Source organism: Terrapene carolina, unplaced genomic scaffold (genome assembly GCF_002925995.2).
Source record: "Terrapene carolina triunguis isolate 2854851 unplaced genomic scaffold, T_m_triunguis-2.0 Scaffold42, whole genome shotgun sequence".
NCBI lineage: Eukaryota > Metazoa > Chordata > Testudines > Emydidae > Terrapene > Terrapene triunguis.
Genome location: NW_020664393.1, coordinates 38,088,464 through 38,102,963, shown reverse-complemented (window position 1 = coordinate 38,102,963; position 14,500 = coordinate 38,088,464). Strand labels below are relative to the sequence as shown.

At 38.6% G+C, this 14,500-nt stretch overlaps 1 protein-coding gene across 1 annotated transcript in view; it reads left to right on the top strand.

Moving 5' to 3' along the window:
- LOC112106622 (isoaspartyl peptidase/L-asparaginase-like) overlaps nucleotides 1-14,500 on the top strand; it is a 245,381-nt gene that overhangs the window by 110,833 nt on the left and 120,048 nt on the right. The window contains exon 4 of the mRNA XM_024199984.2: nucleotides 8,094-8,257. Within this exon, the coding sequence (XP_024055752.2) occupies nucleotides 8,094-8,257 (164 nt within the window). The remainder of the gene's footprint in view (nucleotides 1-8,093; nucleotides 8,258-14,500) is intronic.

The window sequence follows — 14,500 nt, the reverse complement described above, 5'->3', positions numbered from 1 at the left end:
ACCTGAATTAAATTATTCTGGGTTGATTAGCCAGTTCATTTTTCGGGATAGTAAATCAAGATTTTGCAGATTTTATAACAGAGGAGAAGAATGTTGCTTAGGCCTCCTTTGTGGTCACAGAATGAAAATATGTGAATTCCTTCCACTATCTGCAGGGTTCTGGATCCAGTATCCATTTCCAAGCATTTTCCCTTAAAGGTATAGTTTATGGCATGTTCAATTTGCAAGGTTTCACAATGATGAAAATTGTTGATTAGAGTGTGAAGTGTGAAGAATGCCATGATTATAGTGATAGTTATATGAATACACGTGGAACTCTTTAGCATCCGTGATTCCTTGATCCACCATATGCTCATCAGGACAGCAAAGTAATGCATGTGGCATGTATTTGTACTTCACATCACTGTATCCTCATGTATATTGTAATAAAGGAACATAATTATAAGGCCCAGATACTTTGCTTACCTATTTTTGTGTGAGAAACAGTGGTTTTTGGATTCAAATAGTAGTACTGATGTAGTCATTATGCTACCAACTCTTCTGCATCTCTTCTGCAATGTCCTTATGCATATTCTGCTGACAGCCATATGGTGTTTATGCTACCTGATCTCTGGGTTGAGCAGCTGTCTGGAGTTCAACAGGACCCCTTCTATTCACAGTACATTCTGTAACATTTGTTCAGTATGCTAAAGCTGTCTTCTGAGCTGTATTCAAAACTAGATTGCTGTATGTATTGGCTTTTGATCTGTATTGGTAAAGATTCCTCACATGATTTGAAGGCTGTGTTCTTTTTTACATGGCATTTGCATGGATTATTCCCTGTTAATCAAGAGCGATATCCTAAAACCATATGATACAATGATGATTACTGTACAAATATCTTGAAATTGAAATGAATGAATAAATAAATAAATGTCCCCTGAGTCCTTAGTTTGGTGTGTGGCAACCTCATCTAGAAGCATTAGTGACATTGCTAGGTCATTACCTACTTTGGAATTAACTGTTGGGCTGCCTCATGGAATGTATCCATTTTAGAAAAGAAGCATAGACTCTAGTGTCATGAACATACGATGTTTGTTTTCTGTTACATCAATTACACATAGGCTGCTAACACCCTACATCTTGGCTGCTTTACAATATTAATGACCCAGACACAAATATTGCTGTTTTACATTTCTGCTTTTCTTCATTTTGAATAATTCCTGTGGAATACCAAAATAATGTTTACAAAGACATATGGACATTGTGTTAATATAGTACATGCATTGTAATTGCAAGACATTACAGAGCCTTGCAAGTATCTATTACCAGCTGTACACTTACCATTTTTCCCCTGTGTAGCTGGTTATGCACTTTATTTTCATGACAGCCAGGCAGTGAGAACCTATCTTGCACTTAAATGGAATATGATAGTTATGTTTAAGCCCAAGCAGTAATTATCTCCATTGAGCATCATGTTCAGCTCTTTCTTTGTATTCCTAATATACCTATAGCCATTTTGTTAATTTGCAGAAGTTTTCATTTACCTTGCTCAGGTCATCTGTGTAGTTTGGATCACTTGGATGCATCACAATTTAGACTTCTGTAAGGAGTGGCATTCGGATTAAAAAAATAGCACTATACAATATCAATAATGCACGTTAAATGGAATAAGAACTGGTTGACAGACCTCAAAAAGTAGTTATCATTGAGGAATCATTGAATAGGGATGTTTCTTGTGATGTTCCTCCTGGATCAGTACTAGGTGTGATTGGAATGCTGCATATAGTTCTGGTATCCACGTTTTGAGAAGTATAAAATTGGAGCGGGTGCAGAAAAGAGCAACAAAAATGAATTGAGGGCTGAAGAATTTGCCTTACAGTGAAAGACTTAAAGATCTTAATCTATTTAGTTTATCAAAGAGAAGACTGATTACCGTTTATAAGTACCTTCGCAAGGAGAATATATCAGGTACTAAAGGGCTCTTTAATCTTGTATAAAAAAGGCACAACCACAAATGTTTGGAAGCTGAAGCCAAACAAATAAAAACTTGAAATTAGGCACACATTTTTAACAGAGGGTGATTAATCATTGGAACCAACCTCCAAGGGACGTGGTGGATTCTCCATCTTTTGATGTTTCCAGATCAAGACTGAATGCCTTTCCGGAAGATATGATTTTGCCAAACTATGTTATTTAATGGCTGGTGATATACAGCAGGTCAGACTTGAGGATTCAATGGTCCCTTTTGGTCCTGAATTCTATGAATACAAATCTATGAGCCCCAGAGGGAGGAGGATTTCCCATGGCCATATAGGTTGCCTTTTTAATCTGAGATGTACATCAGGTGATTTGCAGTTCTCCACAAAGGGAAAGACAGCGAGTCAGTGTGTATATGTGTGGACTGAGCTGCCTGCAGTCTTATGCTGCTATGGTGGCCAGGATTCTCAGATCACAGAGTTCTAATGATAATTGGACTTTGTTGTACAAGATTACCTTGTTGTGACATCAGAATAAATGATCTGGTACACCAAAGACAGCTAGCTGCAGCACATAAATGGTATGCCACAAATTAAGTGCGAGTCTAACTTGAAACTGTTATGTTCTTTCAGGCTTAGTCCATATTTGATTTGGGTGATTGCTCAATGATTGTGTTAATGTGAGCCAGACCTGATCTATTTACTGGCTACTAGTGTGAGTGGATCCCTGATCATTACAGCATTCCTTGTTCAGGTATTCTATACATGATGCATCACTTCTGGTTGTCTCAGGCTGACTGCCTAATTTATTTTGACTTGTCCTTGATGTCACATGTGTGTTCTCATGTGGATTAACTGGATAAGGAGCTAATCAGCCACTCTGTGTATTGAGCTCCCGACTTGTTATAGAAGCTGGCTCAAAGTATTGGTTGTGCCTCCTCTGCAATTTTGAATCTGCCTGGTGGCAGGAGTGCATGCACCATACAAAGAGCTAAATAGTAAATTGCTTAGGTTAGCCTTTCACCACCATGAAGGATGTTTGAGTCCCACTATCAGGACAAAGCATTGCTCATGTCTGTGGGACTCTTGCATAAACCAACTTCATGGCTATATGGATTCTCCTCTTTTTAAACTATTATAGGCTGCAACTGCAATGGTATCCAAAGATTGTAATCTCATCAGGCCTGTTTCTTCTGCCTGCTGTTTCTACTATCTCTTTCCCTTTCTCTCCACTACCCATTTCTTCTTTCTGTTCTGTAACAGTAGTTTAGCTTGTGGCAGTACTTCAAAGTAGGGAATGAGAAAAGGAAATGGGGGGAAGTGGTTGAACTTGTTGGCAGGGGAGGCAGGTTGGGGGAAGGATTTCAGGCTTCAGATGCAAAGACAAACTCATATTTAAAAAGGAGAAATCCCAATAACCACTGTGTTAAAGGAAAAGAGAAATGGGGGAAAAGATAGTGAAAATCTTCCTCTCGCATACACATTCCTCTTTTTATTTATGTACATAAGGGATTTCTCTGAGTCACTGAGGATTGGATCCTAGCTGTGCACCACTGAGAGCCAATACCCAGCTGTGGTAATACCAGCAAAAGCCCATACAGATCAAGGATTTGGACAATTACTGTCCATAGCAATAGGTTATTAAAAGAGCCTACAAATAACCAATCTCTTGTAGCTTATTGCTATGTTGTATAGCAGAGAGTCCTGGTATAGTTAGCCCCATTCTTGTGCTTTTCTGTGAGCTTCATAGGGACACATTTCACTTTGTTATGCTGCCATTAAACCTTAATATGTGGGGGGTGTCTCATCCCTTATTTTGTGGCTTTTATAGCGGTCTGTTGCTTAGAATGTAGCAGGCTGTTTCTGACACTCTCTCATGTTGCCATAGTGCTTGTCAAATTATCAATGAGTTAGCTTTTCATTGGCAGAATAGTTCCTTTCTTAGGACTGCTGTTGGATATATGTCCTGATTGGTTGTGCCCATGTACCTTTCCACAGCTAACTGTGGTATTGTTCTACCATCCTCCATCTGTGTCATTAGCCCCGTACAATCAGTGTGTCCCTTCCCTAATTGTTCATGTGATACATAGAGCTGATGCTCCTACACTGAAGCAGGTGTTAGTGGAAAATAGCTGCTATAGAGTATTTAACATGACAAGGCTATGAATTATGCAAATTTTACCCCAATTATCTTCACTCACTGCCCTTCATATGCCCTAGTTGTTCTGTGATAGGAAGTGAAAGGAATGTGCAAAGAGAAGACACCCTATCACATTCTGCCTGGGCAGTACATGATATAGCACATCTGCAAACACTTACCTGCAAAACCAATATGCCTTGCATTGTCTGGGCACAAACTCCCTGCCTAATAATTAATGTCAGATGGGATTGGCTGCATTGTATTGGAATATAGCATCAGTATACATTTGAAAAATCAAACCATGGCTAAAACAAACCCTGTGGCATCAAATAAACATTCCAGTACTGCAAAATGTGAGTACTATATAAAATTTCCCTGAAATGTTATAATTTGTGCTTGAAGCATTAACACAATTCACTGTGTTGCAGAGCAATACACATTCCTCAAACAGTAATAGAGCGTCTCTTTAAAATGGATCCTACTTGGTGGTGCAGCATGAACATCCAGAATAACAAGACTGTTGTGTTACTCTTCTCATTGCCATTCTACTTCTATCCCAGGAGAGAAATTAAAATAGTTCCTGAAACATATAGCAAAGCTATAAACCATGTAAAGCAATATCAACATTTCCCAGAAGCTCTATTTATTATATTACCAACTTTTTTATTCATGAACTTTGCTCTAATTGTGTTAGTATCAAAGTATATTATTTTTATTGATGATAATAGTGTATGAAAGTAATTATGCTAGTGATTTTAGCATATTAGCTTATTTGTGATACTGATAAAATGTAAGCTTTAAAAATTCATAACAAGTACAATTTGCATATTACAAATTAATATAGTTTTGCTTCCTAGACATATTTGTTTAACACTCCATAATATTCTTGTAGGGCCTGAGCCTGAATTTCTTGTGCAACTAAATGTCATGTTTAATTCAGTAAGACTGTTAGGATGCACAAAAAAAGAAAAAGTGGGCCTATAACCTACCATAGTGGGTTTTTTTTATTCCTGTACTTCAATTGTAAACTCTTTGGGGCAGGGACTAGCTTTTTATTCTGTGAGTGATTCTCCTTCCTATGTGCTACAGTCATGCAAATTTATAATAATAATGGAAAGTATTTCTGCCAGTGAGATGCTGTAGAGTATTCTCTGAGACAATGGAAGCCTTAGCATCTTGAATAAAACACTGGAAAATATACAATAAGTATTATCCTGTATTGCCAGTGGGATGGACTGGATGATCTAGTAGGTCTTTTCCATCTCTATCATCTATGATTCAGTATAAGCCTGATTCAAAGGTCATTGGTCAGTTGAAAGAGTCCAATTTATTTCAATGGGATTTTAATCAGATCCTACAAGCATTCCAGACTTTGCACTGCTTTTTCTGTGTTCAAGTTAATTCCAAATAACAAAAAGAGGATTTCCATTGTACTGCACATGAATATTAGGGGTATTTTATAATACTAACTGCATTTTATTTTTACATATTATTTTAGTACAAGGAATGTTCAAGGGTAGTTTCAAGAAATATGAGCTTGTATTATTTAAAGCAGACTATAAAAAAATCCATAGTACCTTCGAACCTATATCAACAAAAGTATTATAGTTAAATATTAGACTGAGGAATTTGGTAAATAAGTTCAGCAACTTGTATTAAATCTGATGCATACTCTCATGGGAAGTTGTTTGACTGAGAAAATTCATGTATAATACTACAGTTACAAGTTTAACCACAGATTTGACTCCGAGGTTATGGATTGTGTTGCATAATAGGTAGGTTGAGGTCATTTATCACTTCTCTGTCATGCTCCTTGGTTAGCATACTGGGGCTGTGGTGCTACATATCGAATCCCTAATCCATTTGGGTTAAGAATGACATTTGGGGCATTATCATAATGGATATGTTAGTGTTCCTCCAATAGAGTTTTACAAAATGTGATTAGATTGTTATAGGATTATTATATGGGGCAGAAGCGGGACAGAAAGAGTATCTTTAGACTGATAAATAATATAGCATTTTCAAAGTGTAGGATTTTTTTTTACCTCGCCTCTTTTGAAGTTAAATAAGATTTGTCCTCTAGCGCTGGAGTAAAGTGAACATCTATATTCACTAAAATTTAGTTTTACATCCACACAATACATTGATACTTTTTGTTTACTTATTTTAATATTTACAGACTTCATTTTCCTATCTAAGCCAGCACATTGCCTGCAAAGTATTTCTTCAGTTGAAATATTTTTTCATGGGATGATTTGAGAAACAAGTAAAACTGATACTGTAGAACAATGCTCTTCTTTCGTACACCACTACCCCGATATAACGCGACCCGATATAACACAAATTTGGACATAATGCGGTAAAGCAGCGGGGGGGGGGGGGGGGGGGGGGGGGGCTGTGTGCTCCGGCGGATCAAAGCAAGTTTGATATAACTCGATTTCACCTATAACACGGTAAGATTTTTTGGCTCCCGAGGACAGCGTTATATCGGGGTAGAGGTGTATTTCCAACTACAGTAAAAGGAATTTTAATTAAACTAATTCTAATTCTGCAACACTTGTGGCTTTATTAAGGAAATCCCAAGGTACTGCTATCACAATTGCACTGTCATCACTGCAGCACATTGCAACTTGACTCTTTTTTTATGTCTCTTCTGACCTAACTCACTCAAATAATGGTCCAGATCCTTCCTGCTCCTGCCTCAGGCTCAAATCCTCCCTTTTTCCGCAGGTTAGAGTAAAAGAAGAGTCACTCTGTGGCTACTACTGTAACCCTGTGACTGCAGTGGCTGCTGCTTGCCCCACAAGGACCATGTCTATCTTTCCTTTGTGTTTGGAAAATGCTTAGTGCATTCTGGGCATTACTACAGTCTAATTAGTAACAATGTATCTTTCCAGTACTCTTGCTCATGTCCCTGATGTATAGGACATGCAGAGAGTCACCAGAGAGATTGGATCTATAGTGGACTTGGAATGTGGACCCTCTGTGCAAGGTCCCCACATCCTGCTCCATTACCCCATGCAAATGAGTAGAATAACACCAGTTCTGCAGAAGGCCATTGAGTAGGGAACAGGATTTCCTTCCATATTTTAAAAAGAGTTTTTTAACTGCTTTCTATTGTACTCTATGGAGAAACATTGTATACAACCACAGAATAGGAATGTGGTATCTTTTGTTCTCAGAAGTGCTGCAAGTAAAGCACAATTTAATAACGAGAGTACACCTCTACCCCGATATAACACAAATTCGGATATAACGCGGTAAAGCAGCGCTCTGGGGAGGTGGGGCTGTGCGCTCCAGTGGATCAAAGCAAGTTCAATATAAAGCGGTTTCACCTATAATGCGGTAAGATTTTTTGGCTCCCGAGGACAGCGTTATATCGGGGTAGAAGTGTAGTAATTAATACCATGATACTCATCATGCTGACCCTGAACTTAAGGAAGAGAAGAAAGAAAATAGTGAGAGAAGAAAGAAAAATTTAAAAAAATGAAGGCAAAGAAAAAATTGTAAAGGAAAGAAATGGGAGGAAAGTGAGATTGAAATGAGAAAGGGGAGAAATAAAGAGAAGTGGACCAAAATCATTGTTTCTTTATTATTGGTATCATGTATAATTGTCACAGAGAAAATTAAGTGGGTGACTAAAATTTGCTTTCTTGTAGGCCCCAAGACAAATGACTAAGAAATTTAGATGCACCATTCCCATTAATTTCAATGGAACTTGGAAGTCCAAATTCCTGAGGCAGCTTGCAAAACATCACCCTAAGAATCTTTTAAACCTACAGTATCTTGATTAGACCAAAAACTCTTGGCGCGATGGTCTGTTTCTTCAAATGTGTTTTCAGAATGCCTATGAGAATGGGACTGTGATTCTAATTAGGGCCTCTGGGTGCTAAAGGAATAGAGACTTTAAATATAATAATATTTTTATGTATCATGTGGTTGATAGCACTCAAGGTTATTTTTACTATTCTGTTTCTCTCTCTGATTTTTTTTAGACACCTTATGTGATGCTCACTGGAACAGGTTCTAACCAGTTTGCTGAGAAGCTAGGCATACCTCAAGTGCCTGTAGAAGAGTTAGTAACAGACCATGCCAAAGCTGAATGGGAGCAATACCGCAAATACAAGCAGACTGTCAAATCACTTTTTAACACAGAATTGTAAGTAGCAATTATGGATATGTTACTGATATGGTTGACACAAACACTAAATTGGATTTATGCCTTTTGAATGAAGCTGCAAATACTAGTATGTCTGCACAAAAGGAAAGGAAAATGTAACATAAATTGTCACATCATATTTGATTTTGTATATTTCTTGTTTTAGCAAAACAAGGAATGGAACATGGAAACTGAAGAAAGTCTTTGCTACCTAGTGATTTCTTAAAAAGTAAATTTTGTATTGGATCTAGTTAGGGCTAGATCTTGGACCACACTGTGCATATTGGGTTTGATGGCTGAACTGTTTTTCATAATTCACATAGCATGTGTACACATGAGGTGAACATTGAACTTTGAAGTACCAGTGGAAGCAAAGAGAGGGATTATGAGATCACATCTGGGTAATGGTTGAATTTAAGAGTTTGCTGGCTTAGAGGCAGTCAAAAATAATCTTCATCTAAGATTGAACTCCCAAAAGCCATCAAGTCAAAATGTAGTAACCACAAATGCATTCAGCTTGAGATGGTAGGCCCATGGACAAGCACTTCATCTTTATGGGACTAAGGAGAGACTCAGCTTCTGCAGGAGCAAACTGAGACAAAATAGGGAAAGTGGAAATAATTTTTTATTCAAAGTAACATCCAGCCCAATGATGTTAGCAGTATTTGTCTTTGTAGGAAATCTTGTCTCCTAGTATTAACTAATTACGTGGATTCATATATTGTACAGTAAAAGGAAATTTCTAAATTTCAGTAGTCACAGAAAAAAATATAGGACTGTCTCAGTATCTTTGTGATAATGTTGCAATGGTCATTAATCATGTTTTAATTCAATGTTTCCCTGATAGAAATCTGACTCATTAAGCCACCCACAGATCAGTTTACTGAGAGTTCAACATCATTATGTAACTAATACAGCTGAGTATGATACAATGAAGCCACAGATTAACATTTTTTATAAGGAGAAAGGTAGAATTATTCTCTCTGATCTGTTGTTTTCAAATAGTGCTTTAAAAAAAAAAGCACCTATGTAATTATCTGCACAAGCCTTCAATGTGTTAAATCTATTTATCAGTCTAAGCAAACATTTTAAATAAAAAAAAAACTAGTGTGGTGGTATGGTAATCATTGTTGCTAGGATTTTCATCTGGACAAAAGTCTAAAATATATTATAGTTTAAAACTGGTATGTTCTTTGATTGACTACTATATATTTTAAAATATCCAATGGAGATATGTAGTTATAACCAATGTGAATTTTGGCTCAAATCATCCCCTATTCAGGAAAAAAAAATCAATATAGGGCACTAGATTTCTGTGAGCTCACAGTGTAATACAGAGGTTAAGACAGTAAATGTGGCCCTTGGATTTATAAGAAGAGGACTAATAAGTAGAAGTAGGAAGGTGTTGTTACCACTGTATATGACACTAGTGAGACCATTACTGGAATATGGTGTTGCATTCTGCTGTGGACACAAGATGTTGACAAATGGGTAGCACTCAGAAAAGTGTGACTAGAACTACTCAAGGTCTGGAAAACCAAGCTTACAATGGGATAAAGAAGCTCACTCTATTGATCCCAGGCCAATGGGGGCTGTGGAGAGTGGCATGGGCAGAGGGATGTGCTGGCCACCGCTTCCCGTCGCCCCCATTGGCCTGGGACGGCGAACCGCGGCCAGTGGGAGCCACGATCGGCTGAACCTGTGGACGCGGCTGGTAAACAAACTGGCCCGGCCCACCAGGGGCCTTCCCCTGGCAGGCTGCGTGCCAAAGGTTGCCAATCCCTGATGTAATCTATAATTTTAGACTGACTTGTATTAGAGGCATTACATTAAAGTTCAGATAAAACAATACAGTAAGAGGTTATTACATACAGCAAAGTAAACTCTCTATACAGTGTAGAACAGGGGGCTCACCTGAGCTAATCACATAACATTAGATTGGGTTCTTTGTAAACTGACAGTGCTGGCCAGCCTCTTGAGTTAGTAGTGACAATGAGTTGTTTCGCCAAGTGGCAATGTGTTTCAAAATAAATTCATCCCCCATTCCCTTCAGTCCTCGTTTCTTATATCTTCCTTTCTATCTTACAAACTGGAATGTAGAAAATGTATCTTTTTCTTTAGACATCCTTTCTTCACTCCAATTTCCTCTAATTTTCTCTCTCCTTTGCAATAGTCTTGCTCTCCTTATCTCCCTTCTCCTGTTCTCAATCCTTTTTTTTATCTCCTGCTCTTTCTGCTCATCTTCCTCCCCATCAAATTCCCAGTTCTTTCCCCTTCCACTTCTGATTGCCCAACTCTATTTACATAACTTATAATACTATAAACTAAACATTTATTTTACTATTCTATAGTAACACTGGTCGAAATTCTCTGCTAGTGCAATTCCCTTGAGCTCAATTGAGCTGAACCCATATACATCAGCAGAAAATTTAGCCCACTGTTGTACATGTGGATAGCACCTTCCCTCCTGCAGGATCTCAAATCATAGGTGCAATCACACAGAGTGTAAGGGACAACACAAAATTGTTTACTATGGTGATGCTCTTTTTTAGGCCATTAGTAAGTAACCACTCTCACAACAGTACCATGTATCTCTCAGCTGTATCTCCACTGATGGAAACCTGAATGGAGCTGAGACATCTGATTTTTTTAAAATTCCTCTCCTTTCCTTTCCCCCATCCTTTTATACATTATGCCATGTTTCAAGCTGCCGTACCTGACCTCACAGCCTTCCACTAACAGGATTAACAAACACAGTAAAATGGGAAGTCATTGCTCATTCCTACATTACTTGGGGGCGGAATCTGGATTTTTATCATGGATTGTTGATGAATTTGGCATTTTAGGACCAAGTTCAAACACAGATTCCACTGTCTATACAAGCACTGGATTGAGGGGCTGGTGTTCAAACAGTGATAGGTGCTCACAACCTCCACTTCTCCAATGGGCCTGCAGCCAGCGCTTCCCGAAAAGCTGGGTGCTCTGGACAGGGAAGTGGCATGATCAGAGTGTCTCTAGGAACATTAGTCACAAGTTAGGACTCCCCTGGGAAATGGAGGACTGTAAACATAACTTTCTCTCCTCCGTAGTAGCTTTCCCCACTGGTGCAGAGGAGTGATTCAAGCCCTACACCTTTTATTTAGTTTGCAAATGCACAAAATTAAACATTTGGAGGGATGCTGGGTCTTAGGGAGACATTCAGCTCAGCATACCCTTTCCCCTCAGTTTGTGGGGAGAGAAAGCTATAACTCATTTTATAAATTCATGTCACATCATGATCCAGCTCCTCTATCTTGCCAAAGCTCCTCCTGCAAAGAAAAAGAGGTTTAAAAGGCAAACCTATTCTGTGTCCATCTTAGAGTGTTAGCTCCTCAGTACAGTGACCTATTTTCTTTGTCACAGGTGTGCATGGTGTTTTACAGGCAATATAGAAATAACCACCTACAACACCTCTGAAGTGTTGCCCCACTGGTGAAGAGATCAGCTGGTGCACAGCACAGCATGCCGTACAACAGTGGAGGGACTTGAGTCAAAGACACTATGATAAACCACTATTTTATGCAGAATTAATGTCCTAGCACAGCCCAGACAACTTCATTTTGTCAGGCCTCCTCTGAAACTTAACCATTTAGCTCCCGCCAAAGATATCTAGCTCAAAAGGATAAAGAATTTTGTGAAGCTGTTGTTCTAGGAATCTAGATATTTCAAACCTAATCCTTATCACTGCAAAGCCATTCCCTCGAGCTCCCACTTCCTTCATGCTGCTTGTACAAAAAAAATGCAAAAACCAACCAAACAAAAAAACCACACACACGCTTTACCGAGAGAGGTATAAAGTAAAAAGAAAAGAAAGGGAGATTGAGAGAATGGATTCTGTTGCTCAAAGCGAAGGGGAATAGAGTGTTGTTCCAGTCCACAAGTAGCCCACCTACTTTATTGCTGAGCTCCTCTCACCTCCTTCCCACATCAGTGGTAAGATAGCCAGCTCTCAGCAGTGCTGCCATTGGCTGACAGCCAGTTCCTGCACTCACCTGACCATTCAGAGTGCAGAGGCAGAGTTAATGCTGATTCAAGAAGTATTAAATTGACCAGATATTTTCCTGTGGTATTTAAAAAGCATGTTCTCCATCACAGTAGACTAGAGAGGCAAAGTGGTCAAATGACTAGGGTACTGGACTAGCAATTGGGAGACAGTAGGTCTGTTCTTTGCCCTGCCATTTATCTATTTTGTGACCTTAGGCAAGTCATTTTGCCACTCTTCTCTCCCACCATTTGTCTGTCTTGTCGATTTAGATCTTTAGGGCAGTGACTGTCTCTTACTATGTGTGTATATAGCACCTACCACAGTGGGGCCCTGATCTCAATTGGGCACCTCTAGGAACTACTCTAATATAAACAATAGAGACTGTTCTTTTGCCCATGGCCCCTTTTTGGTTGTATGGAGTTACTGCTGCCTCAAGCGCCACAGCAGTAACAAGAGGGAATATCTGTCTTTCCTTCAGCCCAGCTCCCTCCCATTTCTGAGATTTTTCTCTTTTCCATAACATGTAGTAAGGAGGGACTAAGGGCTTGTCTACACTTAAAATGTTACAGCAGCGCAGCTGCACTGCTGTAGTGCTTCAGTGTAGACACTACCTATGCTGACAGGAGAGGTTCTTCCATCAGAGGTAATGCACCTCCCTGAGAGGCAGAGGATTTTTGTGTTGACCTAGTGCTGTCTACACAGAGACTTAAATTGGCTTAACTATGCCATTTAAGGGTGTGGATTTTTTACACCCTGAGAATGTAGTTAAATCAACCTAATTTGCTAGTAAACTAGGCCTAAGGTGTTCCCCTAAAGATGTTAGAGAATAGGGTTTATAGTGATACTGTTTCTTGAAGCGTGCAGCATTTGCTTGAGTTGTTGTAAATATGGTTTGAGATTATCAAAAGCTGCACTGAGATCAGAGACCTGTAATCTGAAGTAAGAATAGGCTGTTTAATGAAGAACATTGAAAGTTTCTCATTAAATATTAATATTTACACAGTAAAGTTTTTCTGATGTTAACTAGTACATACAGCAGGACAAAGATATATTTGTACAGTCATGTTGGACTCTGATACTGCTGGAGTCACTAAAGATCTCACTTTGCTTTTTAGCAAGATTGAAAGTAACAGTACTGATAACAAAAACCACTTCACAGCTCAGAATTAATTCCTTCCTACAGGCTGCACTGAGCCTCATTTAAAACAAAGTTTTTCTGTAGCCCTTTTTCTTGGGTTACTACTATAAGTCAAATTTTAAAAAACCCAAACACCACCACCAGCACAACTTATAGGAGTAACTTTTCTAGTTCTCTAAGTATTAATAGTAACAAGTTTGTAATAGTTTCATATATTTCTCATATTGAAATTACTTCTAACTCGATTGGACTTGAGGTTCAAACAGAATAACAAATGTGACGCTTTAAAAAAAATGTAAAATACAATGTAGAATACAACTTTAAATGTAGAATACAACTTTTACAAAGAGAACCTGTTCCAGGAGTCAAGGATATGTAAAGGTATACTGGTGCTTTTATAAATCTGTAACTGAAGTTGCTATATTTGCCTTGTCATAGCTTACAACATAATATAAGTTGTCTGCCAACACCCCCCCCTCCCCCCCACACACACGAATCTATGCATGTATGTGTTGCAAATGGCTCACTGAATTTCTTGTCTCTAATATAGGTATAAAAACTAGATAAGAGCTGGAAGATTTTTTTTTAAAAAAAGCATACATTTCAAACAAATTCCCTTTTCCCAAAGTAATGTCCTCAGTGATAGCCTGCTGTGGGTCCAGATAAGAATTTATAGCTCCTATTAAGTCAAATTCAGACTTACAGAAAAAGAGCAAACAGATTCAAATCAGTGGGATTGCACTGGTTTGCACCAGTAATGAATCTGCCCTGCTGACTTCAAAAGGGATTTTAGCATGCAACACCTTTCAGCATTAGGCCTGGACTTTGTCTTATCAGATACAATAGGTGCAATACAAAGGTTTAGGAGTCCCCATGACAGGATTGGCAATAAGGGAAAATTATTAGTTGGTAAGAGTATTTTCCAGTAGTGTCTACAAAGGACTAGGTTCTCTTCCCTACCGAAAAGTAGGCATATTCTCTCTCCTCAAGAGCTCACAGGCTAAAGACAGATAAATGGAAGGGAGAAGCAGATATTCCTAGGCTGACAAAGGTAGTACCTGACTATGGGTACATCAACACT